Source organism: Ailuropoda melanoleuca, chromosome 2, assembly GCF_002007445.2.
Source record: "Ailuropoda melanoleuca isolate Jingjing chromosome 2, ASM200744v2, whole genome shotgun sequence".
Taxonomy (NCBI): Eukaryota; Metazoa; Chordata; class Mammalia; order Carnivora; family Ursidae; genus Ailuropoda; species Ailuropoda melanoleuca.
Genome location: NC_048219.1, coordinates 165,636,690 through 165,664,429, shown reverse-complemented (window position 1 = coordinate 165,664,429; position 27,740 = coordinate 165,636,690). Strand labels below are relative to the sequence as shown.

At 35.0% G+C, this 27,740-nt stretch overlaps 1 protein-coding gene across 13 annotated transcripts in view; it reads left to right on the top strand.

The window, feature by feature from the left end:
* FAM126B (family with sequence similarity 126 member B) overlaps window positions 1-27,740 on the top strand; it is an 82,681-nt gene that overhangs the window by 16,689 nt on the left and 38,252 nt on the right. For 11 of the 13 annotated variants that reach the window (XM_034654938.1, XM_034654940.1, XM_034654944.1 and 8 more), the window contains 5 exons: window positions 8,478-8,577; window positions 16,876-16,953; window positions 17,673-17,774; window positions 22,768-22,947; window positions 26,653-26,733. In XM_034654938.1, coding sequence (XP_034510829.1) covers window positions 16,903-16,953; window positions 17,673-17,774; window positions 22,768-22,947; window positions 26,653-26,733 — 414 coding nt within the window. In that variant the 5' untranslated portion in view covers window positions 8,478-8,577; window positions 16,876-16,902. Of the gene's footprint in view, window positions 1-1,881; window positions 1,931-8,477; window positions 8,578-16,875; window positions 16,954-17,672; window positions 17,775-18,504; window positions 18,561-22,767; window positions 22,948-26,652; window positions 26,734-27,740 lie in introns of those variants that run through there. The other 2 variants (XM_034654945.1, XM_011220534.3) reach the window with 2 other exon arrangements.

Genomic DNA, 27,740 nt, shown 5'->3' with positions numbered 1-27,740 from the left:
TTTTTTTTGGTGAAATGTTTACATTTATTTCTCATTTCCTTTTGTGTACATTCTGTAGCCGTGTGTGTGTGTGTGTGTGTGTGTGTGTGTGTGTGTGTTACTATTGGGGTTATATTTAACATCCTAAAGTTATAACACTGTAATTTGAATTTATACTAACTTCAATAACATACAAAATTTCTACTTCTTTACTGGTCTATTTCCCACCCCTTTCAGTTGCTGATTGTATCTTTGTACATTGTGTGCTCCAAAACAAGCAAATTCTTTTAGTCTCTATGCAGTTGACATTGACAACAAAGTAAATGTCAAGGTTGGTAACTGTACATTACCTTGCTGTATAATCATGACAATCTTTTTATGATACCAGGCATGGAAAATTCATAATTAAATTAATCTCAGCACCTCTTCACTGCATAAAAGATAAATGAAATAGGGGTGCCTGGGTGGCGCAGTCGTTAAGCATCTGCCTTCGGCTGAGGACGTGATCCCAGCATTCTGGGATCGAGCCCCACATTGGGCTCCTCCGCTAGGAGCCTGCTTCTTCCTCTCCCACTCCCCCTGCTTGTGTTCCCTCTCTGGCTGGCTGTCTCTGTCAAATAAATAAATAAATAAATAAATAAATAAATAAATAAAATCTTAAAAAAAAAAAGAGATAAATGAAATAGTCATCTAAAACCTTAAGCAGATGTTGCTTTCCTCCTAAACTTCTTGTACAAATTAAAAAGTGTTTGCAAATAAATAAATGTGTTAGTTTCTTAAATTATGTAGAAAACAAAATGTGGACGTATATGCCAAAGTTACAGTAATACTAGTTTTTACACTAATAGTTGGTTCTTTTTAATGTATTAGTCTCCTAAATCATGTAAAAGTGGTTATAAATCATTGTTAAGGTAATATTAGCTTTTATAACTACACATGTATTTACCTTTGCTGAGGCTTTTATTCCTTCATACAGCTTTGAATTAACTGTCTAGTGTCTTTATTTTACCTTATAGGAGTCCCTGGAGCATCTCTTGTAGTGCAGGTCTAGTGGTAGTGAACTCCCTCAACTTTTGTTTATTTGGGAATGTGTTCTTTCCTGTCTCACTTTTTTTTTTTTTTATCGTTCACAGTAAAGAGTTTTATTTTATGAAAGACCCCATGATGGTCTTTATTAAAGGATGTTTAGTTTCTAAAGCCCCAAACCAACATTTTAAAAAAAATTTAAATTCAATTAATTAACATATAATGTATTATTAGTTTCAGAGGTAAAGGTCAGTGATTCATCAGTCTTATACCCAGTGCTCATTACATCATGTGCCCTCCTTAATGTCCGTCACCCAGTTACCCCATTCCCCCACCTTCTTCCCTCCAGCAACCCTCACTTTGTTTCTTACGATTAACAGTCTCTTATGGTTTGTCTCCCTCTCTGGTTTCATCTTGTTTCATTTTTTCCTCTCTTTCCCTATGACCCTCTGCCTTGTTTCTAAAATTCCACATATGAATGAGATCATATGATAATTGTCTGTCTCTGATTGACTTATTTCACTTAGCCTAATACCTTGTAGTTCCATCCACATCATTGCAAATGGCAAGATTTCATTTTTTTCAATGGCTGAGTGGAATTTCATAGTATATATATCACATCTTCTTTATCCATTCATCTGTCGATGGACATCTGGGCTCTTTCCATAGTGGCTATTGTGGACTTGCTGGGTGCAGGTGCCCCTTTGGATCACTACATTTATATCTTTGGGGTAAGTGCCCAGTAGTGCAAGTGCTGGGTCATAGGGTAGCTCTATTTTCAACTTTTTGAGGAACCTCCATACTGTTTTTCAGAGTGGCTGCACCAGCTGGCGTTCACATCAACAGTGTAAGAGGGATCCCCTTTCTCCACATCCTTACCAACATCTACCATTTCCTGACTCGCTAATTTTATCCATTCTGACAGGTGTGAGGTTATATCTCAATGTGGTATTGATTTGTATTTCCCTGATGCTGAGTGATGTTGAGCATTTTTTCGTGTGTCTGTTGGCTGTTTGTATGTCTTCTTTGGAGAAATGTCCATTCATGTCTTCTGTCCATTTCTTTTTTTTTTTTTTTTTAAAGATTTTTTTTATTTATGTGACAGAGAGACAGCCAGTGAAGAGAGGGAACACAGGCAGGGGGAGTGGGAGAGGAAGAAGCAGGCTCCCAGCGGAGGAGCCTGATGTGGGGCTCGATCCCACAACGCCGGGATCACGCCCTGAGCCGAAGGCAGACGCTTAACCACTGTGCCACCCAGGCGCCCCTTCTGCCCATTTCTTGATTGGATCATTTATTTATTGGGTTTGAATTTGATAAAGTCTTTACAGATTTTGGATACTAGCCCTTTAGTATCCATTTGCTGCAAATACCTTCTCCCATTCTGTTGGTTGGCTTTTGATTTTGTCGACTGTTTCCTTTGCTGTGTAGAAGCTTTATATCCTGATGAGTCCCAGTAGTTCATTTTTTGCCTTTGTTTCCTTTGCCTTTGTTTCGCTTTCCTTTGGAGATGTGTCTAAGAGGAAGTTGCTGTGGCCAAGGTCACAGAGTTTGCTCCCTGTGTTCTCCTCTAGGATTTTGATGGATTCATGTCTCGCATTTAGGTCTTTCATCCATTTCAAGTCTATTTTTGTGTATGGTGTAAGGAAATGGTCCAGTTTCATTCTTCTGCATGTGGCTTTCCAGTTTTCCCAGCACCATATGTTGAAGAGACTGTCTTTTTTCCATTGGGTATTGTTTCCTTCTTTGTCAACGATGAGTTGACATATAGTTGAGGGTCCATTTCTGGGTTCTCTATTCTGTTCCATTGATTTTTGTGTCTGTTTTTGTGCCAGTACCATACTGTCTTGATGATTACAGCTTTGTCATAGAGTTTGAAGTCTGGGATTTTGGTGCCACCAGCTTTAGTTTTCTTTTTCAACATTCCTTTGGCTCTTCCGGGTCTTTTCTAGTTCCATACAAATTTTAGAAGTATTTGTCCCAGCTCTGTGGTGGATGGTATTTTGATAGGGATTCCATTGAATGTGTAGATTGCTCTAGGTAACACAGACATTTTAACAATATTTGTTCTTCCAGTCCATGAGCACGGAATGTTTTTCCATCTTTGTGTCTTCTTCAGTTTCTTTCATGACTGTTCCATAGTTTTTTGCGTACCAATCCTTTACCTCTTTGGTTAGGTTTATTCTTAGGTATCTTATGTTTTTTGGTGTAATTGTAAATGGGATTGACTCTTTAATTTCACTTTCTTCTGTCTCATTGTTAGCGTATAGAAATGCAACTGATTTCTGTGCATTGATTTTATATCCTGCCACTTGCTGAATTCCCGTATGAGATCTAACAATTTTGGGGTGTATTCTTTTTGGGTTTTCCACGTAGACGTCATCTGCAAAGAGCGAGAGTTTAACTACTTCTTTGCCAATTTGGATGCCTTTTATTTCTTTTTGCTGTCTGATTGCTGAGGCCAGGACTTCTGGTACTGTGTAGAACAGCAGTGGTGATAGTGGACATCCCTGCCGTGTTCCTGGCCTTAGGGAAAAACTCTCAGTTTTTCCCCATTGAGAATGATATTCACCATGGGCTTTTTGTAGATGTCTTTTGTGTTATTGAGATATTTTCCCTCTATCCCTATACTGTGAAGAGTTTTAATCAAGAAAGGATGCTGTACTTTGTCAAATGCTTTTTCTGCATCTATTGAGAGGTTCATATGGTTCTTTTCCTTTCTTTCATTAATGTAGTGTATCTCATTGATTGATTTGCAGATGTTGAACCACCCTTGCAGCCCAGGAATAAGTCCTACTTGGTAGTAGTGAATAATCCTTTTAATATACTGTTGGATCCTATTGGCTAGTATCTTGTGAGAATTTTTGTATCCTTGTTCATCAGTGCTATTGGTCTCTAATTCTCCTTTTTGGTTGGGTCTTCGTCTGGTTTTGGGATTGAGGTAATGCTGGGGTCATAGGAAGAGTTTAGAAGTTTTCCTTCCATTTCTCTTTTTTGAAATAGCTTCAGAAGAATAGGTATTAGTTCTTCTTTAAATGTTTGGTAGAATTCCCCTGGGAAGCCATCTGGCCCTGGACTCTTTCTTGTTGGGAGATTTTTGATTACTGCTTAAATTTCCTTGCTGTTTATGGATCTGTTCAGGTTTTCTGTTTCTTCCTGTTTCAGTTTTGGTTGTTTATATGTCTTTAAGAATGCATCCATTTCTTCCAGATTGCCAAATTTGTTGGCATATAGTTGCTCATGATGTGTTCTTAAAATTGTTTGTATTTCTTCAGTGTTGGTTGTGATCTTTCCTCTTTCATTTATGATTTTATTTATTTGGGTCCTTTCTCTTTTCTTTTTGATAAGTCTGGCCGGGGGTTTATCAATCTCATTAATTATTTCAAAGAACCAGCTCCTGGTTTCGTTGATCTGTTCTACTGTTCTTTTGGTTTCTATTTCACTGATTTCTGCTGTAATTTTTATTAATTTTCTTCTCCTGCTGGATTTAGGCTTTATTTGCTGTTCTTTCTCCAGCTCCTGTAGGTGTAATTTTAGGTTGTGTATTTGAGACCTTTCTTGTTTCTTGAGAAATGTTTGTATTGCTATATACTTCCCTCTTAGGACTGCCTTTGCTGCATCCCAAAGGTTTTGAACAGTTGTGTTTTCATTTCATTTACTTCCATGATTTTTAAAAATTCTTTAACTTTCTGGTTGACCCATTCATTCTTTAATAGGATGCTCTTTAACCTCCCCTGTATTTGAATTCTTTCCAAATTTCCTCTTGCGATCGAGTTCAAGTTTCAAAGCACTGTTGTCTGAAAATATGCAGGGAATGATCCCATTCTTTTTATACTGATGGAGACCTGATTTGTGACCCAATATGTTATCTATTCTGGAGAATGTTCCATGTGCGCTTGAGAAGAATCTGTACTCTGTTGCTTTTTGATGGAATGCTCTGAATGTATCTGTGAAGTCCATCTGGTCCAGTGTGTCATTCAAAGCCCTTGTTTCCTGGTTGATGTTCCGCTTAGATGATCTGTCTGTTGCAATGAGGGGAATGTTAAAGTCCCCTACTATTATTGTATTATTATCAATGTGTTTCTTTAATTTTGTTGGTAATTGATTTATATGATCGGCTGCTCCCATGTTAAAGGCATAAATATTTACAATTGTTGGATCTTCTTGTTGAATAAGTCAGTTAATTATGATATAGTGTCGTTCCTCATCTCTTATTACAGTCTCTTTTTTTTTTTTTTTTTATTTGATGGAGAGAGAGATAGCCAGTGAGAGAGGGAACACAAGCAGGGGGAGTGGGAGAGGAAGAAGCAGGCTCCCAGCAGAGAAGCCTGATGCAGGGCTCGATTCCAGAACGCTGGGATCACGCCCTAAGCTGACGGCAGATGCTTAATGACTGAGCCACCCAGGCGCCCCTCTTATTACAGTCTTTGGTTTGAAGTCTAATTTGTCTGATGTAAGGATTGCTACCCCAACTTTCTTTATGTCTTTTGGCATGATAAATGGTTTTCCACCCCATCACTTTCAATCTGGAGGTATCTTTGGGTCTAACGTGAGTCTCTTGCAGACAGCATACCCATGGGTCTTGCTTTTTTTTATCCAGTCTGATGCCCTGTGTCTTTTGATTGAGGCATTTAGCCTATTTACATTTAGAGTTACCATTGAAAGAGGAATTTAGTGCCATTCTACTATTTTTGAAGTCACCATTTCTGTATATTGTCTCTGTTCCCTCTGGTCTACATTACGTTTTTGCTCTCTCTTCGTTTAAAGGATCCCTTTTAATATTTCTTTCAGGGTTGATTTAGTGATCACAAATTCTTTTAGTTTCTGTTTGTCCTGTTTTCTCTCCTTCTATTTTGAATGTCAGCCTTGGTGGGTAAAGTATTCTTGGCTGCATATTTTTCTCATTAGGACCCCTCCATCTAAATTTTTAAAGGATGTTTTTGCTGGATAGTTAGAGGATATTTACTGTATTCTAGATTGGTAGTTATTTTCTTTTGTCCTTGTAACTGTTATTCTGTTATGTCCTGGCTTCTTTTGTTTCTGTTGAGAAATTTGCTGTCAGTCTTACTGTTTCTTTGAAGGTGAACTAAATTTTTTCTTTGAATTTTCTCTTCCTCCACTTCTTCCTTTCATAGTTTGATTATGATATCGTAGGTATGGTTTTCTGTGAGTATATTCTTCTTGGAGTTGGCAGAGTATCTTGAATCTCTGAATTGATTTCTTTCATCAGTTTTGTAAAATTCTGTTACTCTCTTTGAATATTGCTTATATCTCTTTCTTCTCTTGTCTGGGACCTCAGTTTTATATATATTAGACAATTTGAGCATGTCTTCAATTTCTCTTAAACCTCTCCTCCAACTTTTCCCCTACCTTCTACTCTTCTCTCTGTCTTCTTTCCTACTTACTTTCTCCAGCTATAGTTTGGTATTTCTTACTGACTTATTCTTCTAATCTTATCGTCTGCTGTGTCCAGTTTGCTATAAAACCAATATATTGAGTCCTTAATTTCATATATTATGGTTTTAGTTCTAGAATGTACATTTAATTATTTTTATAGATCCTAATTCATTGGTAAAATTCTCCATCTCATCAGTTTTGTCCGTTTTCCCCTCTATTTTCTTTAGTAAGTTATTCAGAATTATTTAAAATTGTTGTTCTTGTGTGTGATCTCTGTTATTGGATCATCTGTGGATCTAACTGTCTAGTTTCTCTTAATTATTGGTCATATATTTGTCACTTAGTGTATTTAGTAATTTTTTATTGTGTGCCAGACCTTATGTATGAAAGAACCATAGAGTCTCCAGACAGTGTTACCTTCCTGACAGGGTTCCCATGTTTTTTTCTGTTGCCCAGATGACTTGAGGGGCTTATTTCTTCCAGTTTATCAGGAGTTGAGCTGTGTTAAAGTTTAATAAAAGTCCATTTTCTATCCTTTGCCCTGTTGGCTTTTTTTCCCCCTCTTTCTTAAATTGAGAACCTAGTGAATACCTGTTTCATTAACCCTGAAAGACTGTTGGAGACCCATCTCTTCAGAGATTCCCAGTATAGCTTTCAAGACTGCCTGCTTACACTGCTTCAAAATCTGGCAATTATCTTGGTGGCTCAGAATTCCCAAGGTACAAAAAGAGTTTCCTTGGGGTGCCTGGCTGGCTTTGTTGGTAGAGTATGCAACTCTTGATCCTCGGAGTTGAGTTCAAGCCCCATGGTGGGTGAAGAGATTACTTAAAATTAAAGTATTTAAAAAAGAGAGAAAGTGAGTTCCCTTGATATCAACTGTCCCTTCCCAAAGTATGACCAGCTCCTGGTGTATCTTTCCAGAGGTATTATGTTAGTCCTTTTCAAGTTTTTTTTTTTTTTTTAAGATTTTATTTATTTATTCGACAGAGATAGAGACAGCCAGAGAGAGAGGGAACACAAGCAGGGGTAGTGGGAGAGGAAGAAGCAGGCTCATAGCTGAAGAGCCTGATGTGGGGCGATCCCAGAACGCCGGGATCACGCCCTGAGCCGAAGGCAGACGCTTAACCGCTGTGCCACCCAGGCGCCCCCTTTTTCAAGTTTTTTAACCCACTGCAGAACTCAGGAAATGAAAATCTCATGTGATAGTCGGAGCTAAGTCAGCTAACTAGCTAATAAGTCAGCTGCTATCATTGTATTAGGAGGCCCTAACATACCTGTAATTTGAAAAACATCAGAGACTTTGCAAATGATAGTGTAACTTAACTCCCAAGAGAATTTTATTATTTGTATTTATTTAATCACATTTTGTTAATGAACATATTTTAAAATGTAATAATTTGGGAAGGTTTTAGATTTTAACGTGATACAGTTTTGAATCAAAGTGGTGGAGCATAATGTGGTCAGCAACTACTTGAAAATAGTTTTTACTTTATGAGGAAAGAAAAGGATTCTCTCTGATCAAAAAGCTTTTAATATGTTTTGTACCCAAATTTTAAGTAATAGCATTTTCTGTGTTCTTTTTAAAAATGATAAAATTTTCAGTTCTGTGAATCTCATCCAAAATGATTTTATAGCCATTGATACTTCTTATTTACGCTTGATGTTATATTGCATATTGAAATTTTAATGATTGTTTGCACATGTGTATGAGAGCGATATCACTGTAACATGTTCCAAAAGTTGGATTCATAGAATTTTTGACTAAAAAAGACTTAATTTTATAGGTAATTCAAATGAAGCTCCAGAATATTTAAGTTACCTACTCAAGGTCTTACAGATAATTAGTGGGAAGTTTGAAACTAAAAGTGAGACTCCTTTTCCCCAAATCTAATATTTTTTAAATTAGATTTAATGATGGTACACAAGTTTATGGTGGTTATTACAGAAAGTTTTTAAGTCCCTAATTATTTTTAAAAATAGATAAATTGTGTTATAAATGTTTTATTAAAGTTCTTTTTATTACATTCTTAAGAATATTATCTCAGTATTTCATAGTTTCTAATTTTTATTTTTTATAGAGCTGGAAAATATTTAAGTCTCAACAAATGAATTCCACACTTGAATTCTGCCGCATTCCAGTGCCACCTCCTCCTTTAGAAAACTGATCTTAGAACAGAGGTAAAATTATGTAATTTAACTTTTTAAAGGATAAATGAGTTTTCCATACAGTTAGACATGTTAGAATTTTTGGTTATCTTTGCTGGGTAGCTTTTATTTATTTAGCAGTTTTACCTAACAGACTTGAAATAATCGCATCTTAATTATTGCCTTTGAGTTTTACTTTTGAAAGTGTTTCCTTTTTAATAGTTGTGCTTTTTAACCTTGTTGCCCGATCTTTACAGTTATTGAATAATTAAACATAGTCAGCATAATCATATTATGTAGCTACACTGAGATTAGTGCTGTCCAATAGAATTTCTGTGATGATGTCCATGTTCTATGTCTGTGCTCTCCAGTATGGGAGACAATAGCTGCATATAGCTACTGAGCACTTGAAATATAGCTAGTGCAACTAAGAATTGAATCTTTGTTTTATTTCCATTAATTTAAATTTAAATAGCTACATGTAGCTAGTGGCTATCATATTGAATGGTGCAGCTCTAGGTTTTTTCTTAGAGAAGTTGGTATTTATAATAACCACAGGTCTTGAGTGCTGAAATTTCAGAATTATACCTGGAAATATTTTCATAGTCGTTGGCCTAGTTTGAAAATTTGCAGTAGTAAAACCATTTTTTTACTATTTCATATGCTTCCCTGATAATTGTATAGCTTTGTTTATCCAGTAATGTTGGTCTACTAGAAACCCTTGAGAGCAGTTTTCATAATTAGTTTTTCTCACTCATATGTTAACTTGTTTAATCTTTAAAAAAAAAAAAACACCTTTGAAAAAATAAAATAAGATGAAAATAGGGAGGCAAACCATAAGAGATGCTGAACTCTAGGAAACATACTGAAGTTTTCTGGAGGGGAGGTGGGCAGGGTAAAGGTAATTGGGTGATGGGCATTAAGGAGGGCACTTTATGTAATGAGCACTGATGTTATATGCAACTGATAAATCACTAAATTCTACCTTCGTAACTGATAATAGACTATATGTTAACTAAATTGAATTTAAAGAATTTTTAAAAAACCCTTTGACATAGGTACTTATATTATCTCCTTTGTATAAATGAGGAATTTGAGGCCATAAATTAATAATATAATTAATAAGTTAACTTCCCTCAGTTACATAGTTTGTAGGTCATGGAATTGGAATTCAAACCCAGGCAGTCTAGTGCCCATACTCTAATCATTAGGCTGTACTGCCTCTTATAATCTCATTCTCTATAAATTGACAGTTTCCAAAAAGTTGCCATTACCATGGTCACCAAAAAGAGAATTATTTTCTATGATATATTTTTTATTTTGTTATTAAATACTCTGAAAGTGAGGCAGTATGGCCTGAATTGAATTTTTTTTTTTTTTAAAGTAATTTCTTGGCCCAACATGGGGCTTGAATTTGTGACCCTGAGACTGAGTTGCATGCTCTACTGACTAAGCCAGCCAGGCACCTCTTGATGTTTGCTTTTTTTTTTTTTTTTTTTTAAAGATTTTTCTTATTTATTGACAGTGATAGAGACAGCCAGCGAGAGAGGGAACACAAACAGTGGGAGTGGTAGAGAAAGAAGTAGGCTCCCAGTGGAGGAGCCCAATGTGGGGCTCGATCCCAGGACTCTGGGATCACACCCTGAGCTGAAGGCAGACGCTTAACGACTGAGCCATCCAGGCACCCCTTGATGTTTGCTTTTAAATATAGTTTTTATATCCCAGGTAATGGATGGGTATGATATGCAGTAGAAAAAACCTTCAGAATTATATATTGTATGGCTAAGTCTTGCAGTACATTTATAACTATGTTCACAGGTACCTCTAGATACTAAGATACTGGGAATAGTTCAGAAATCCATATTTATAAATTTCTCTGTAACCATATTATTTTCAAATAAAGGTACTAAAATATATTTTTAGGATTTTAAATGTAGCAAGTAACTTATCCTTGTAAAAAACTGAAGCCGAGAGAGTTTAAGTGATTTGTCCAAGGTCACATAAGCAGTGTGATTCATTGATTCAACAAATACACATAAGTACCTGCCATAAGTCCGGATACCATAGTATGCTTGTTATCTTTGAGTACATAGCGAACACTCAAATATGAGTGAAACAGAAATGGACCCTGTTTTCGTGTAACTTGCAATCTGATGGGGAAGATAGACAATAAGTAATAAGATCTAAGAAGCAAGGTACAAAATCCAAAGCACTAGGAAGGAAATGAACATATTTGTTGGAATGGAAAATACTAGAAAAGGGAGAAAGGGATGCTGTTTAGAGAAAGTGGTCAAGACTGGCCTGCTGAGACTAACAGGATTGGAAGAAGCCAGCTATAACAGTAGTAGGACAGCATTCTAGGCTGGAATAGTCTATACAGAATCCCTGGGGTAAAGGGGTGCACGAAGCTATGGAAAAACAGAAAGGAGAGTATGGCTAGGACATAGGAAGCTTTATGGGGAGTAGTATGAACTATAAGGGGCCAAGGTACATTTTTCAACTGGTGGTTTTAGAATAGGCATTAAATTAAAATCTTGAGTTTTGCCAGTTAAACTGTGTTACCTTGTGTGGGTCATTCAACCTCTTTACACTTTAATTTTCTTGTCTATTATTTGGGAATAACAGAGGCTATATTATAGTATATAGTTTGAGGAAAATTAAGTATATAATATTTGTGGCAAACATTTACAGCAGTTACTTTGTGATAAGAATTGTTCTAAGTACACAATAATTGTATGAAATTAGTACTGTGCTGCTGTTATCCTTTTTGAAATGAGAGAAATGAGGCACAGAGGATTTAAGTATAGCGAGGAAGGGGATAAGAGGGCTTAAACATAGCTGTAGTAAGTGACCTTAAACTTAGACAATCTGGTTCCAGTGTCCATGCTCAAAGTGTGTCCTGGGGATCCTTTGAGTGGGTTTGTGGGGTCAAAACAGTATTTGCTGCCTTTGTTGTCATTCTCTGATAAATACAGAGTGACGGTTTTCAGCAACCAATTAAATGCAGAAGTAATTGTGAGATTTGCAAAATATGTAAAAGAATAAATACTACTTTTCTCACCAAATTTGTTTTTGTTATAGAAAACTAAAATTTCAATTTAAAACATTTATGTAAAAAATGTTATTTATGTTAACATGTAATGGGCTTATTATTTTTTAAATGAATTAATAGACTTCTTTTTTTTTTAAGATTTTATTTATTTATTGAGAGAGAGAACCCAAGTGGGGGGAAGAGGGAGAGGGAGAAGCAGACTTCTACTAAGCAGGGAGCCCAATGTGGGACTCTGTCCCAGGACCCTGAGATGATGACCTGAGCAGCAGGCAGACGCTTAACCGACTGAGCCACCCAGGCACCCATTAATAGACTTTTTAAATGTAACAGGGAAAGGGGGTTCTAAGACGAAAAGTTGAGAACTGTTGCTCTAAGCCACTAGATTCAGCTGCCCTATTAAATCAGATAAAGTATAGAAAACAGCTGATACAATGTTTATACTTGATAGATTCACTGATAACTTACTTTTTCCTCACTTTTAAGGGTTTTTTTTCACCTATTAACATTTCTGAAGTCAGGTGCTTTGTAAAGAAGCTGTTCACTTCCAACTATATTTAATTTGGAAAAATAAAATTACTAAACCTAATCACTTGGAAAATGTAGGCAGAAATCTTAGGTTTTATTATGACCAAAAATAAAACTGTCATTGTTAAAGATGCTAAATAATTGAGTTCATGAGCCCAACTAAATCAATAGATGTTTGAGTGCCTGTTATGTGCCTCATACTTGAGAATACAGAACTTGTCCCTGTGAAGTACAGATTCTGGTGGGAAAGACAGAAAATAAAAAGTAAACAAATAAGATAATTACAGATTTTGCTAAATGCTATGAAGGAAGTGGACAGAATGGTAGGGGTTGGAAGGAGGAGGAACTTGGGGGAGCCAATTTTAGTATAGTAGGTAGAGAGGGCTTCTCTAAGGGGATGATGTTTGAACTGAGTCTAGCCCAGACATATATAGAGAGAGCTGGGAGAGTGTGCCGTGTGGCTAGTATAAAGAACAAAGATGTCCAGAAACATAAAGGATGATTTAAAAGTCATATATGATTATATGGATAAGCTTATGTTTTTGTCCTTTAGTTGAACATTTTTTTGTTTCGATAAAGATTTGTTTCTCATTTTCTAGTAAATTTGTTAATAAATTACAGTCTTAAAATTAGTAGTATTATAGAGTTGAAGAAATATGGTGATGTTTGATTATAATTATGAACACCTCTTTCTGTATTTAAAGGTATTACCTGGGGCGCCTGGGTGGCACAGCGGTTGGGCGTCTGCCTTCGGCTCAGGGCGTGATCCCGGCGTTCTGGGATCGAGCCCCACATCAGGCTCCTCTGCTATGAGCCTGCTTCTTCCTCTCCCACTCCCCCTGCTTGTGTTCCCTCTCTCGCTGGCTGTCTCTCTCTCTGTCAAATAAATAAATAAAATCTTTAAAAAAAAAAAAAAAGTATTACCTTGCAGTCTTTTTAAAATTTTTTTATTTTAGTTAACATATAATGTATTATTTGTTTCAGGGGTACAGGTCTGTGATTCATCAGGCAGTCATTTTAAGAATAGTATTGGTAGAAGCTTAAGTGATTTGATACACAAACTTGTGCTTATAGGAGAGATCAGGTAGGAATTTAAAGTAAGAAATTTAACCTCAATGTGATACTTTTTTTTTTTTTTAACTGAACGATTACTTGGGGAGCTTTTCAAAATACATATTCCAGGCCCTATATCAAATAGGGATTCTGATACAGGATATATTAGATTAAAAAGATTTGTGTTTCTTTTTGAAAATAATATTTGGGTTTCTTTTTCCTTTTAAAAGCAGCTGTTCTTTGTAGAGAATTGGAAAAAAATATTAATTTTAGTACTTTTCCTTGCCTTTTTCTATACAGTAGTAGCATGCGTTTAAAAAATCTTCTGATCCATTGTAGTTTGCAAAAAGAGAACTTACTAGTTTATAAATTTTTCCTAAAACATATAAATTTTGATTTAAACCATTTTCAGTATTTTAAATATTTGTGTTGTTCATTTTGATTTTAAAGTGTTTATTTTGTGTAACAATAGCTAGTGAGAAAACATAATGGAAAAGAATCGCGGTGGCAACAAGAAAATATAAACTATACAGAAATTAACTTGATCGAAGGAATCAGCTCGATTGAAGTGTGTTGTTGTATATGAAGAAAAAACAAAATTTATACTAAGACATATAGAAGAGAATTTTTATAAAAGAGCAGTGCTATGCTTCTGTATGGGGTAACTCAATGTTGTGAAGATGTCATTTGGAATTCATCTGTAAATTTAATTCCTATGAAGATGGAATGTAGGAAAGAAACTTATCAATGTAATGCTAATATTCATTTGGAAGAATGAAGCAGGAAATAATAATGAAACGTGCTTAGGAAAAGAATGCGAATGCTATATATATATATATATATATATATATATGCATGTATATGTGAATGATAGGACTTGTAGTATTTTTTACTAAGTCACAGTAATTAAAACATAGTCCCAGCACAAAATTAATGGGAAGAGTAGCTCAGAAATAGTTTCAAATGTATGTAAGACTTTTAGTATATGATAAAAATAGCATTTCAAGTTACTGAGGAAAAAAATGAACATAAAATGTATTAGAACAATTGATAACTATTGGGAGAAAAACCTTGTTAGATCTTTTTTTTTTTTTTTTTAAGATTTTATTTATTTATTTGACAGAGAGACAGCGAGAGAGGGAGCCCAAGCAGAGGGAATGGGAGAGGGAGAAGCAGGCCTTTTGCTGAGCAGGGAGCACGATGTAGGGTTCAATTCCAGGACCCTGGGATCACGACCTGAGCCGAGAGCTTTGTTCATAAAATTTTTTTTTATTGAGGTATAATTTGCGTAGAGTAAGAAGCACATTAATCATAGTTACATCATGGAATACATTTTTAGGTGAAGACTAGGTTTCAAAAAGTATTTAGTACCAACCACTTAATTGGTATAAAAGAAAAAAAGGAATTCTGACATTGATTTGAACAATCATTACAGTAAATGTAGGAACCTTACAAAATGACTTCTTTGAAGGACATTATCATTTGGATGTATGCTTGTGCTCTGTTTTGTGAAGTTACTTTCAAGAGTCTCATTTCTTCAGCAAGAGTTTGGAACTTGGGTGTCCATGTCTATTAATAAGGCTTTAGTTGGGGGCGCCTGGGTGGCACAGCGGTTAAGCGCCTGCCTTCGGCTCAGGGCGTGATCCCGGCTTTATGGGATCGAGCCCCACACCAGGCTCCTCTGCTGTGAGCCTGCTTCTTCCTCTCCCACTCCCCCTGCTTGTGTTCCCTCTCTCGCTGGCTGTCTCTATCTCTGTCGAATAAATAAATAAAATCTTAAAAAAAAAAAATAAGGCTTTAGTTGATTTGAGCTCACCGAAATTGTTTGCAAAATTGAGTATGTATAGGTATGGCATTTTTCATTATACGTAATGTTCATTAATCCTTTTTTTCTTGAAGTTTATAATGGAACATTTCAAACTTATAAAAAAGTGATGATAATAGTGTACCGAAACTTGTGTACCAGTTATTCAGCTTGAATGGTTATCAATTCATGGCCAATCGTATTTCATCTATCTCTAATTCATTATTTTCCTTGTTTGATTCTCCCTGCCCTGCCCTGATTATTTTAAGGCAAATCCTACACATTATTTCACCAGTAAATATGTCCATATGTAACTCTGAGAGACAAGCATTATTGAAAAACAAAAACAAAACACACCTAACTATAACACCATTATCAAATATAAAAATAGCCTATAATAATTCCTTAATTTAATATCATCAAATAACCAGTCATGTTTAGCTTTTTCCAGTTGTGTCATGTTCTTTTTGTTTGAATCAGAGTCCAAAAGAGATCATATTTGGCTATTGATTTTTTTAATCTCTTTTAATCTTTAGGTTTCCCTACTATCTCTTTTTTCTCTTGCAATTTATTTTGACTAAATTCATCAGTCTATCTTAACAGCATTTGCTACTTGAAAATAAGGGACATGTCTTACTCCTCTTGTAGTCCTTCCTTATGTAGTACTTGGTGTAATGCGTTATATAGAGACATTAAAGAATCCTTTTGGAATTGAAGGGGAGAATTAGAAAATCTGATTCCTTTTATTTTGGTAGAAATTTAGTGTGAAATTTGACACATTCTTAGGAAATATTATCTTTTTAATAAAGAAACTTTTATTTCACTTGCTTTGAAGATGTTTCCTTCCCCCTCAAAGAAGTTCTTTATTTCTTCTAGTTCTTACCTTTTGAGCCTTTAAATCTAATTAAAAACCAAGGCCTTTTAATTGTACTTCCTCACTTTAAAAATAAGCATGTATTATTTTTAAAATATATATTAAAAATAATACATGCTTATTTTTTTTTCTATAATTCAAAGTTACATAATTAGAATATCCTCAATATTCCTTCTCTCAGAGGTAGACACTCTAGTTTAGTATATATGTGCTTCCAGGCTTTTTTCACATTTGATATAGTTTTTTAATGGAATTATAGTTTACATAATTGTACAAGTTGCTTTTTCTTTAAAGCTTTTTTTTTTTTTTAAAGATTTTATTTATTTATTCGACAGAGATAGAGACAGCAGCGAGAGAGGGAACACAAGCAGGGGGAATGGGAGAGGAAGAAGCAGGCTCATAGTAGAGGAGCCTGATGTGGGGCTCGATCCCATAACGCCGGGATCACGCCCTGAGCCGAAGGCAGACGCTTAACCGCTGTGCCATCCAGGCGCCCCAGTTGCTTTTTCTACGTGGACATCTTTCCATTATAGAAAACATAAATCTACCTTCTTCAAAGGCCTTATTTGAATAGTACATACACATTTATAGTCAGTTTGCTGAATATGTGACCCTTGATTTCTAGCTTTTCTTTCTTTGACATTTATAATCTGTCACATGGTTTGTTCTCTGATATGTAACTTATTCCACTTGTATATTTGGTAAAAGCTCTAAGTGTAGACGTCATTTTCCTTGGGTAATGTGCAGTTTGATTTCACTAAACTTGTTTTCGCTGCTTTGAAATACAATTGTTTAGGAAAATATTAAAGTTTTAGGGAAACAGGTTTCAAATGTACCACTAAAAATAGAATTTATTTCCTAAATATAAATTTCTTTTAATTGAGCTCTAGTCTAAAAAATAAGGCTTCTTAACTGAAAATATATACTAGGTTAGTTTCTTTGTTTGTGAAAGGTGCATATTGTTTACTTTTAGCAGTTTCTTTATATAATGCTATCCTCAAGTTCGGTGCTTTTTTCTTTCAGAGATAAAAGAGGAATAGAGGGTAGAAGATGCTGGGATCTGAACGTGCTGTTGTGGAAGAATGGTTATCAGAATTCAAGGTAGATTGGATTGGGGATGAGAGTGTGTCATATGATTCTATATGTCAGTAATTCAAACAGTGACTATGTTCTATGGAGAAACTGAAACAAATGTTATGATATGAAGTGGAAATGGTAGAATATGAAATAATGTGTTTCTATACTTGTAACTCTTTAAAAGGGCGCTAAGGTGAATAATGACTAGAAAGTAATACGTAAAAATGAAAGTAGTTGTTAGGATTGATGAGGGGATGTATGAATTTTTAAATACATTCAATAAAAGGGGAAGCTTCCAAGCTTTAATAAGGCACAGACATAGGATTTGTGCCTTATATTTTTATTTCCTGTAATTAAAAATCACCCGCTGATTTGATTTAAAACTATATAATTTCTGAATACTATAGAAATAAGTGTTATATAAACATAAAATGCAAGAATTAAAATATATCCTGTACTTATTTTTTTTTAGAGTAGATTAGTTTAAGGTGACCTTTTTCAACAAATCTTGGTATAATGTGTGATTTCTAATCATTTTTCATGGTTGAGTAGTTTGAAGAACTGTATACTATAACATTCTAACTTAATTTGTTTTACTAACTGTCATGGTTATTTCTTGTATTATTCTTACTTTTCTTAGTTGAATCTATCATAAATCTTTTCAAGAGGAACTCAGGTAAAATAAATTTCCTGACTTCCCAAATATTAAGTTTGCTTTTGATTTCCTTGGATGTTTCTTTTAGGCATTACCTGACACTCAGATCACCAATTATGCAGCAACTTTACACCGGAAAAAAACACTGGTGCCAGCCCTCTATAAAGTTATTCAAGATTCGAATAATGAGGTAGGAAAGTTTATAAGAAAAATAATTTCAACATAGTAAGATGAAATATGTGTACTAAAACACATATGTAAGTTTTGTAGTTTTCCCTTCTCTTTTTAAAAATCCTTCTTGTGGGACTGGAAAACTTTCTTTCTGCTGTGTTTCATTCTGGTAGTTGCTTTGGCTTTCCCTTTGCCCTCCCTCTTATTATTTTAAATGTTTTGACCAGATTTGTTTCTGTTCAGGACTGTATTGTTTTTGATTCTTGATTTGAGTGACCATCATCTCAATAGATTACTTTTTTAATTTGAAACTTTTCTCTGCTTCTTGTTGGAATGTTTCCTTTTATGGAATCCAAATTTTAGCCATACACCGATTTCAGATTTTTTAAATTTTAAGTATTGCTTGCAGTTACTCTATTGACGATACGGAGCTGTGTATATTACTCTAATCATTGTACTCAAACTGGTGACATGGAATGATGCTGCTCGAAAATTTAGCTTGAAAAAAGCACTATTTAGCATAAGTAGTCAAGATCAATAAACTTAGAAAAAGAGTTACCTGTTATTCAGCTTTGCGATAGAAGGGGGAAAATGCAGCTATTTTATCTATATGTTAATTTATGCAAAATACACACATTATCTTTCCATTAACACAATAGTATGACATACAGTTATCACCACTGGATTCGTGTATGCTTTAAGATGAAAATGAAAGGAACACACAGGAAAGTAGCTTCTTATCTTCCCAGATACAGCCTCCAAGAGTGCCTCTGCTGTGTACTGGAGTGAGTTTGAAGAAGTTCAGGTAATCATCTCCTAACCAGAAGCTTAATTTAAAGTGCATCTTAATTTTTGTCCTATCACTAAAAGCTTGCTTATTGACATCTTTCTTTCCTGTCTCCTAAACTTGGATTGCCTCTCAGTTAGGCATGCATCTGTTGCTATTTGTAGCAGCAATTGCAGGATTCATTTGCTTCTTTTTCTCTTGCTGTGTATTTATGAATGTTTTATAACTTTAGGGGTGTGTGTGTGTGTGTGTGTGTGTGTGTGTGTGTGTGTATTCATATCCATTTTGGTTAGGAGTTTTCAAAATTCTGTTTGAATAATGAATGTGTGTATTTCCTACCCCGTGTTTTGCACTGTCTTAACATTTAAGCTTTGCTTATTAAAATTTGTTTTATGCTTTCTCTTTAGATTGTAAGCTCCTCATGGGCAGTGGTCATATATTCTGTATTTGTTACTTCCTTAGAATATGTCTTGTCATGTACATGATGAACATTTAATAAATATTGATTAGAAAGAATAGTAAGACACAAAATCACATTCTGAAATGTTATCGTTTTCATTAGGACTCACAAGTATATAAAAGAATTGGTTTCCTTTTTTCCTTTATACTTTCAAAGCTATGACATTAAAAAAAGTTATTCACGTTACTTTATACTGTAATACTTCATAACGCTCATGTGTACCTTGTCATGGCTAGAACTGGCAAAAATTACAGCTTGAGAGATTCAAGCTCAACAGCAGTCACTGTAATCATCCAGTTGTCAGAGCAGATCTGTCTTTCCATCTTTTCTCTTGTCAGGTCATAAAGTTCTAACCATGTGGTCATATTTCAGAAAAGCAGAATGTTTAGCTCTACAGCATCTCAGGCCAATTCTGGACTTCGGTCCTAGAAGGAAGCCCCTTTCAGTCCTGATTTTTTCTGAAACACAGCTGTTTTATTTAGTCAACAGGACATTTTTCAGAAAATTGTCACATGCCATATACAATATTAATTGAAACTTAGGACAGTCTTACGAACAGTTTTGCTTTAAAGACCTTAAAAGTTCTTCAGAAAGTGCATTTCCTACTTTGGTATTACATATCATGGCCAACTTGTACTGCAGCTGAAGCTTTAATCTCTAGAGCAACATATTGCTTAATTTTTCTCCTTTTTGTTCCGGATCCTTTGGACACTCTAGCAGTTCTATTTCAAGGAACTGTCTATCTAGTCTATTAATCTTATCACTTTTTCATGATTTGGTTGCCTTTCTTTCTTCCCTCACATACCTCACTTCTGTCTTCACCCAGCTAAATTTTCATAGTACATCATAGTCTCTTTCCTTGCAAACATTCTTAGCTCCTTTGCTTCTCATTCCGTTAGTTCTTCGGGAAAATCTCTACACTGGATAAAACCCAGCCGTTCATCTTCATGCTTATACCTGAGCAGCTGAACATACTTGGAGAAATCAGCTGCAACAGCAATTTTGTTGACTTTCTCTGCTTTATCTCTTACTTATTTTTTGAGAGAGAGAGAGAGAATCAGAAGCAGACTCCAGCTCAGCAGAGAGCCCGCCGTGGGGCAGATACGGGGCCCATGACCTGAGCTGAAATCAAGACTCAGATGCTTAACCGTCTGAGCCACCCAGGCATCCCTAGTCCTGCATTTAAAGTGCAGAAAGTCGGGTGCCTGGGTGGCTCAGTCAGTTAAGTGTCCCAACTCTTGATTTTGGTTAAAGTCATTATCTCAGGGTCCTGGGATCAAGTCCCATATTGGGCTCCATGCTCAGCGGTGAGCCTGCTTGAGGATTCTCTCTTTCCATTTCCCTCTCCCTAAAATAAATCTTTTTTTAAAAAAATGCAGAACTAAAAATCTCAGTCACATAGTACTGTCTTTCAGTCTTGCTTTACTTTCTTGGTACGCTGTCCCCACTGTGGATTTTACACATTCCCTTTCCTCATTAGTCTTACCCTCCTTTCCCTCATCTTCAGCTTGCTTTCTATGTCATTAAAAAAGAAGAAGGTAATTGGGAGCTCTCTTATTTTCCCATTCATACCTACCACTTACCAGCTTCTCCACCTACATTCTCCTGCCTCTTCTGCTGTGGTAGATGAAGTGTCCCAGGTTGTATCAAAGGCTGTCTTCCACTTAGGCCTGGATCACATCTTCTCTAGCCACCTCAAAGATTGTTCCTGCAATTATACCTTCTCTTTCCTTTATCATTGATTTCTGACCAAAAGTTATTGGATTACCAGCTACTCCTTCTCCCCCTTTAAAAAAAAAATAAATAAAAATTTTGGCAACCCTGTATTTCTTTGCTATGCCTAATTAAAATGTAGTCTCTTACATGCCACTCTTGTTCTTGGTACTGAGGAAGGGAACTTAAGGTCTTTATGACAGAAGCAAATCGTAATTGGGGCACTTGGCTGACTCAGTTGGTAGAGTGTGTGACTCTTGATCTCGGGGTCATGAGTTTGAGCCCCACATGTGGTGTAGAGTTTACTTAAAATAAAAATTAACAAAAAAGAAAGAAAGAAACAAATTGTAATTGTACCATGGCCAGTAAAATTTAGAGACAGCAATTTTGGAGTCTTCACTAAAGAGAAAAATAGATTTGAAACACAGATATATATTTTTAATAAATGCAGTTATGAGAGCAGTAATGTTTAATTCCCCAAAAGAGCTGACTTTAAAAGATGCCAGCAGTTGACTATTTTCAGAAGTTTATTACTTCATTATTGACACTGTGTGTAATATACTAATTGTAATTAAACAATCCTCACCTCCTGCCCTCCACCTTCATTCTAGTATAAGAAATGTGGTATAGTGGGAGCAACAACTTGGTGTCAGAAGACCTGGATTTTAAGTGTCTTCTTCCACTGCTTCTGTGACTTTGGGCAAATTGTCTGACTGGTCTAGATTTCTGTGTAAGGGGAAAATTGGAATTTTTTTTAAGATTTTAAGTATTATTGGGGTGTCTAGCTGGCTCAGTTGGAAGAACATGTGACTCTTGATGGGGCTGTAAGTTCCAGTCCTACATTGGGTGTAGGGATTACTTAAAAATAAAACTTAAAAAAATGCTATGGTAGTGATTTCAAATAAAGGTCTTAGTAGTTACCAGACACTAGGGTGTGTGTATGTGTAAATCTTTTTTTTTTTTTTTTTTAGATTTCCTTAAGAGCTAAGCTTAACTCATCTAAATATATTAACTGTATGATTAACATTGGATTTGTTGACTTTTAATTTATAATTGTGAAAGTAGTGACTTTTTCTAGAACGTTAGATTATTACAGACATATATAACTACATTCAAGCAGATTTCCAAATGTATATGCATTATTTAATCATTCAGAATAGAAGTAAGCATATAAATACTGAATGATTCATTTTTTAAAAGTTAGTTTTAAATTTTAAACATTATTTTATAGTTTCCTGTCAGTGTTTTATTTGCATTTTAAAATCATACCCAGTTTTGTGTAGACTGCAGTTATTTCAACAAAAACATTATAGATTGGCAGTACATGATTAGGAAAAAGGGAGATGTTTATTTAAACTGCTCATTTTCTTCAGTTTTCAAGGTGATAAAGATCCTCATAAGTCATATTGTGGGATATCATATGAAAAATTAAATACTGAAAAAGCTATTTCTGTATATTTGCCTCCTTTTCAAAAATCTTTCAAATAAATGTAATTAGAATTTAAGTCAGTCTTAAAACATTAAAGTAATCCATTTGTTTTACTTGTATGTATTTAAAATATTAGCTAGCATTTTGGATGTCCAAATATTATACATTGCAAAATCCCTTTCTCGATTTTATTTAAATCATAGTCTAAGTTGAGATTTAAAGGTTATTTCCAACAAGAGCGTTTGAAGTTATTTTCTTCCAATATGGAATATCCTCCAAATGGAGGATAGTAAGAGCTAGTAATAATAGAAAAGGAAACTTACTAAATACAAATGTAGTCCATTGGTTAAAGAATTAATTATCTAATAAATTTAATGATACATTGTATTGAAAAATATATTGATATCATATGAGTACAAAATTCTTATAGTTAGTAAATTGGTCAGTTTAATATGTAGTCTGTACATAGAGATTAACGTTTGGGTCACATTGATTCAAAAATACAAAAATTAATATTGAGAAAATATTTTAAAAAATATTATACAAGTATATATGCATTAAAAAAAAAACACATTGACAGCCAAAAGAATGGAAATAGCTAATGCACTTTATTTTCCTTTTAGCTTCTGGAGCCTGTCTGCCACCAGCTGTTTGAGCTCTATCGTAGCTCTGAAGTTCGACTTAAGAGGTTCACACTGCAGTTCTTGCCAGAATTAATGTGGGTTTATTTACGGCTTACAGTTAGTCGAGACAGACAGAGTAATGGTTGTATTGAAGCTCTTCTGTTAGGAATTTATAATTTGGTAAGTTGAAAATGATAGTTTGGGAAATTTTTAAGTATCTTTTATTTAAAGTCTTCTGAGGCAATACTTAATACTTAGGGGCACCTGGGTGGCTCAGTCAGTTGAGCATCTGACTCTTGATTTTGGCTCAGGTCATGATCTCAGGATCATGACATCAAGCCCCACGTCAGGCTCCACCCTTAGTATGGAGCCTGCTTAGGATTCTCTCCCTCTCTTGCCCCCCAACTCATATATATGCACTCTCTGTCTCTCTTAAAACAACAACAACAACAAAAGAATAGTTATAAAAAAATAAATTGAAACTGGGGTGCATGGATGGCGCTGTTGTTAAGCGTCTGCCTTCGGCTCAGGGTGTGGTCCCAGCGTTATGGGATCGAGCCCCACATCAGGCTCCTCCGCTATGAGCCTGCTTGTTCCTCTCCCACTCCCCCTGCTTGTGTTCCCTCTCCAGCGAGAGAGGCTGTCTCTATCTCTGTCAAATAAATAAATAAAATCTCGCTGGCTGTCTCTATCTCTGTCAAATAAATAAATGAAATCTTTTAAAAAATAAATAAATAAATAAAATCTTAAAATAAATTGAAAGGTCTACTGAATAATTTATTTAAATTAATATAATTGAGTATATAGAGAGGCTTAATAAGTAATTACTGATAGTGGCATTTTTTAAAGTAGGTGAAACTATTATTGATAGTATTGTTAATATTTTGTGAGTTATCTTTAAGTTACTTTATTTGACCAATGTTTATGAATGTGCTGCATTTAAAATTTTTGAAATTATTTTTAATAATCATTTGATAATATATGTTTTTGATACTGTACTGTTTGAAATTTTTTCTCAGAGATTCTTAGTACCTTAAACATTATTCTGGGTTTTTTTCCCACAGTGTCCAGTTAGAACATTGGTATTGAGATTCCTGCTCTTTGAAGTCTTACGTTCTCTATATTTAGTACTCATGGTAAACAAGCACTCTGCATAATAAAATTAATAGTTGAGAGGTACTAAAATACCTCACAAAACTTTTGAATCTCATAGTAAATAAATATTCTTCTGTACCACTGCTCACTCCTCAGTATTATCCCTTAAAAAATGATTAGAAAACATTTCCATCACTGGAACATATATCTGAAGAAAGCAGTATGGCCTTTGGAATCACTTGGATTTTGTTTAATACCAGGCCTAGCCATTTGTTGACTGCTTTAAATTTGGGCAAGCTACTTAATATCTTGACTTCAGTTGTCTCATCTGTAAAACAAATAAAACATTGTTAGTAGAATTAAAAACAATTAGGAGCATCTGCATGTTGCCTGAGGTGTTTAATGAATGTTATTAGTAGTAGTATCAAAATTAAGGGTGAGTTTTATTTTATATGAAAAACTGGTGTAGGTATAAAATTCTGTTGCTAACTTGCCTGATTGTTTTTTCTTTTAAACCAGGAAATTTAGGGACACCTGAGTGGCTCAGTTGTTAAGCGTCTACCTTCAGCTCGGGTCATGATCCCAGGGTCCTGGGATCAAGTCCTGTATTGGGCTTCCTGGTCATTAGGAGGCCTGCTTCTCCCTCTCCTATTTCCCCTGCTTGTGTTCCGTCTCTCTCCCTCTCTCTCAAATAAATAAATAAATAAATAAATAAATAAATAAATAAATAAATAAAATCTTAAAAAAAAAATAAAGCAGGACATTTGTTTCATATATTACTCTCTCCTCTAGGATTTAGCACAGTCACTTAATAGATGTTTGTTGATTTAATAATTGAATTTATTGTTTTAGATTATGTTGAAAATTAAGCTATCTTTTAATTTAATAAAATTCAGTAGTGGGTCAAATGAAGCAAAGTATTTTTATAGCAGAATACTGACAAGTTCTTGACAGTGCTTGTTGGTGCTATGGTTTAATTATTTTTTAGCATCTCAGAAATAGGTACTATGAAGTAAGTGCTCAATTATGTGTCAGAAATGTAACTTCAGGGGCGCCTGGGTGGCACAGCGGTTAAGCGTCTGCCTTCGGCTCAGGGCGTGATCCCGGGGTTATGGGATCGAGCCCCACATCAGGCTCCTCTGCTGTGAGCCTGCTTCTTCCTCTCCCACTCCCCCTGCTTGTGTTCCCTCTCTCTCTGGCTGTCTCTATCTCTGTCAAATAAATAAATTAAAAAANAAAAAAAAAAAAAAAAAAAAAAAAAGAAATGTAACTTCAGGCTTCTTTCTTCTAATTCCCTTTCTATCTGTGTTCTCTCTTCTCTGTGGCTCTCAATTTTTCTTACTGCTATAGGTTTCTTTCATATATTTATTTCCCCCCCCCCCCCCGAACTTCTCCCTTGGTTCACATAGTCCCAGGGGAAATTTTATATTGCCCTCAGTTTAAACAAATTTCAGAACATCCTTCTTCAGAGATACACACAAATACAAATAAAAGTTATTTGGTTTAATTTGAAATTTAGGAATAAAAATTAAAGTTTTATTAAAGTCTAACTTAAATTAGGTCCATCCATCTTACTGTAGACTTTTTCTAAGGAGTAATGGTCCAAATGTGGTAGTAACTAGTTTGACTATAAAGTAGTAAAATGACCTCCCTAAGGAATTTTTAAACCCATTTTCCTGCCAAAATTAGAAGTATCGTCATTGTTCACATGTAATTGGTACTCTCCTGTGGCATACTAAACTCAGAAATGAGCCCTATAGGGAAGTTCTTTTGGGTTTGTGTTTTGTTAACGATAGTTGTTTTTATTGTTGTTTCTTCCTTTTGTGCTGCGTAACTACTCAGTCTCTCTCTAAGCTTCCTTCTAGGTCTACTGAGGGGGGGCAGCCTTCTCTCTCTGGGTTTTATGCTGGTTATATATACTAATATGAGTTGTAAAAGAAACAGACTAAAATGAGGCAGTGGAGAAAAGGAGTGATGCCAGAGGAGCATTTCACCCCTCTATTTGCTAGCATCTATAGGCAGATTTTTACTAATAACTTGTAGAACACTGGCGGTGCCAGAGACTGTAGAAATGAAGGACACCATTGTCCTTTTCATTGAAAGATAAAATGCTTTTTTTTTAAGATTTTATTTATTTGTCTGAGAGAGAGAGAGGAGGGAGAATGGCAGGCAGAGGGAGAAGCAGGCTCCCCGATGAGCAAGGAGCCTGATGTGGGACCTGATTATGACCTGAGCCAAAGGCAGACGCTTAACTGACTGAGCCACCCAGGCACCCCAAGCCTGAAAATTTTTATACTAAGTTTGATGAAGAGTGGAAAGTTGTGGGAAAGTATGATAGGACTTAAAGGGAATGAGCTAAGGGTAAAATTAGGAGAAACTTAATAAGGCCTGTTTGTTTGGATTCCTCTTAAAGTTTCTCGGTTTTCAGAGAAAAGGATATAAAAGTCTTCTGGGGGATACCTCTTAAATGAGGGTCTTTTTTTTTTTTTAAGATTTTATTTATTTATTTGGGACAGAGGGGACAAGGGTGGAAGGGCAATGGGAGAGGGAGAAGCAGGCTGCCCGCTGAGCCGGGAGCCTGATGCAGGGCTCAATACCAGGACCCTGGCATCCATGACCTGAGCCAAAAGCAGATGCTTAACCAACTGAGCCACCCAGGCATCCTTATTCTTTATATATTACTATTTCTAAAAGTTTTCCTCAGTTGCCAATGATATATTTGGTAAATTAAGAAAAATTATTTCTTACAATATCCTTTATTTATCTTTATATATTATTTTTTAACTATAGGAAATTGCTGATAAAGATGGAAACAATAAAGTTCTGTCTTTTACTATCCCTTCCTTATCCAAGCCTTCAATATACCATGAGGTAAGTAAGATTAGAAAGGTAAAATTATATTGAGTAAGAGATGAAAGTTAGTTTCTTACCAGAGATAAATGCTCCTAAGACATCTTTGTTGATTGCTTCTTAAAAGTAGGTGCTTGTAACTAGTGATGTAAAGCTAAGTTCTTACCAAGAGAGGCAGAAAATAATTAATGGAAAATTTTCCTCTAGTTCTTGTTTCTTTCTTTCTTATTTCTCCACCACTATCATTTTCAGTCTTTTTTTTATTAGTCTTTTATGAATTCTTAAAAATATTCTTTCATTTTTTTAAAGTCTCCCAGAATTGGAAATTTGTGTTAGATTAATTTTTTATTATTTTTAAGGAAAATGTCTACTTAGAAAGATTTTAACACTGTAATTCTTTCAATTTAAAGGAGTCTATAATTGATGCATTGTAGCTATTCATTAACATTATGCTTCTGAGTTTTGCTTATATTGATTTGGTTGAAGAATGTGAGAACACTAATAATCATATAGGTAGAAGACTCCTGTTGAACCGAAATCTTGGATTTAAGGATATATGTGTATATTTAAGGATATATGTTATGAATCAAGCTTCTGGTCTATAGAGACCTTTAGTAGTATAAGGTGTAAGGAAAGCATTTAAAGAAACTTTACTGGTAGTCGAAAAGTTATATTCCATTTTCTTATCAACAGACAATATCCAGTTGTCTCAGAGCTCCATGCAGCTATTTATTTTCTTAATTAATTCCCCTGGGACTTTGTTTTGTTTTGGAAATAGAATGCCTCCAATAGAATGGGCTCATTTTAGCATAGAATATTTCTGAGTAATAGATTTTAATTAAGTTCTGTGTATCATGTTATGTAATAAAATGGAGGATAATGAAACATGAATGGATGCTTCTAACTTCAGAAACATGAAATCAACTATGTCACTATTAAAGAAACATTTGATCATAGTCTTCATTATTGTTTGTGTTACGTAACTCTCTATACCTTTCTTTTTTAAGTTTTTATTTTAATTCCAGCTA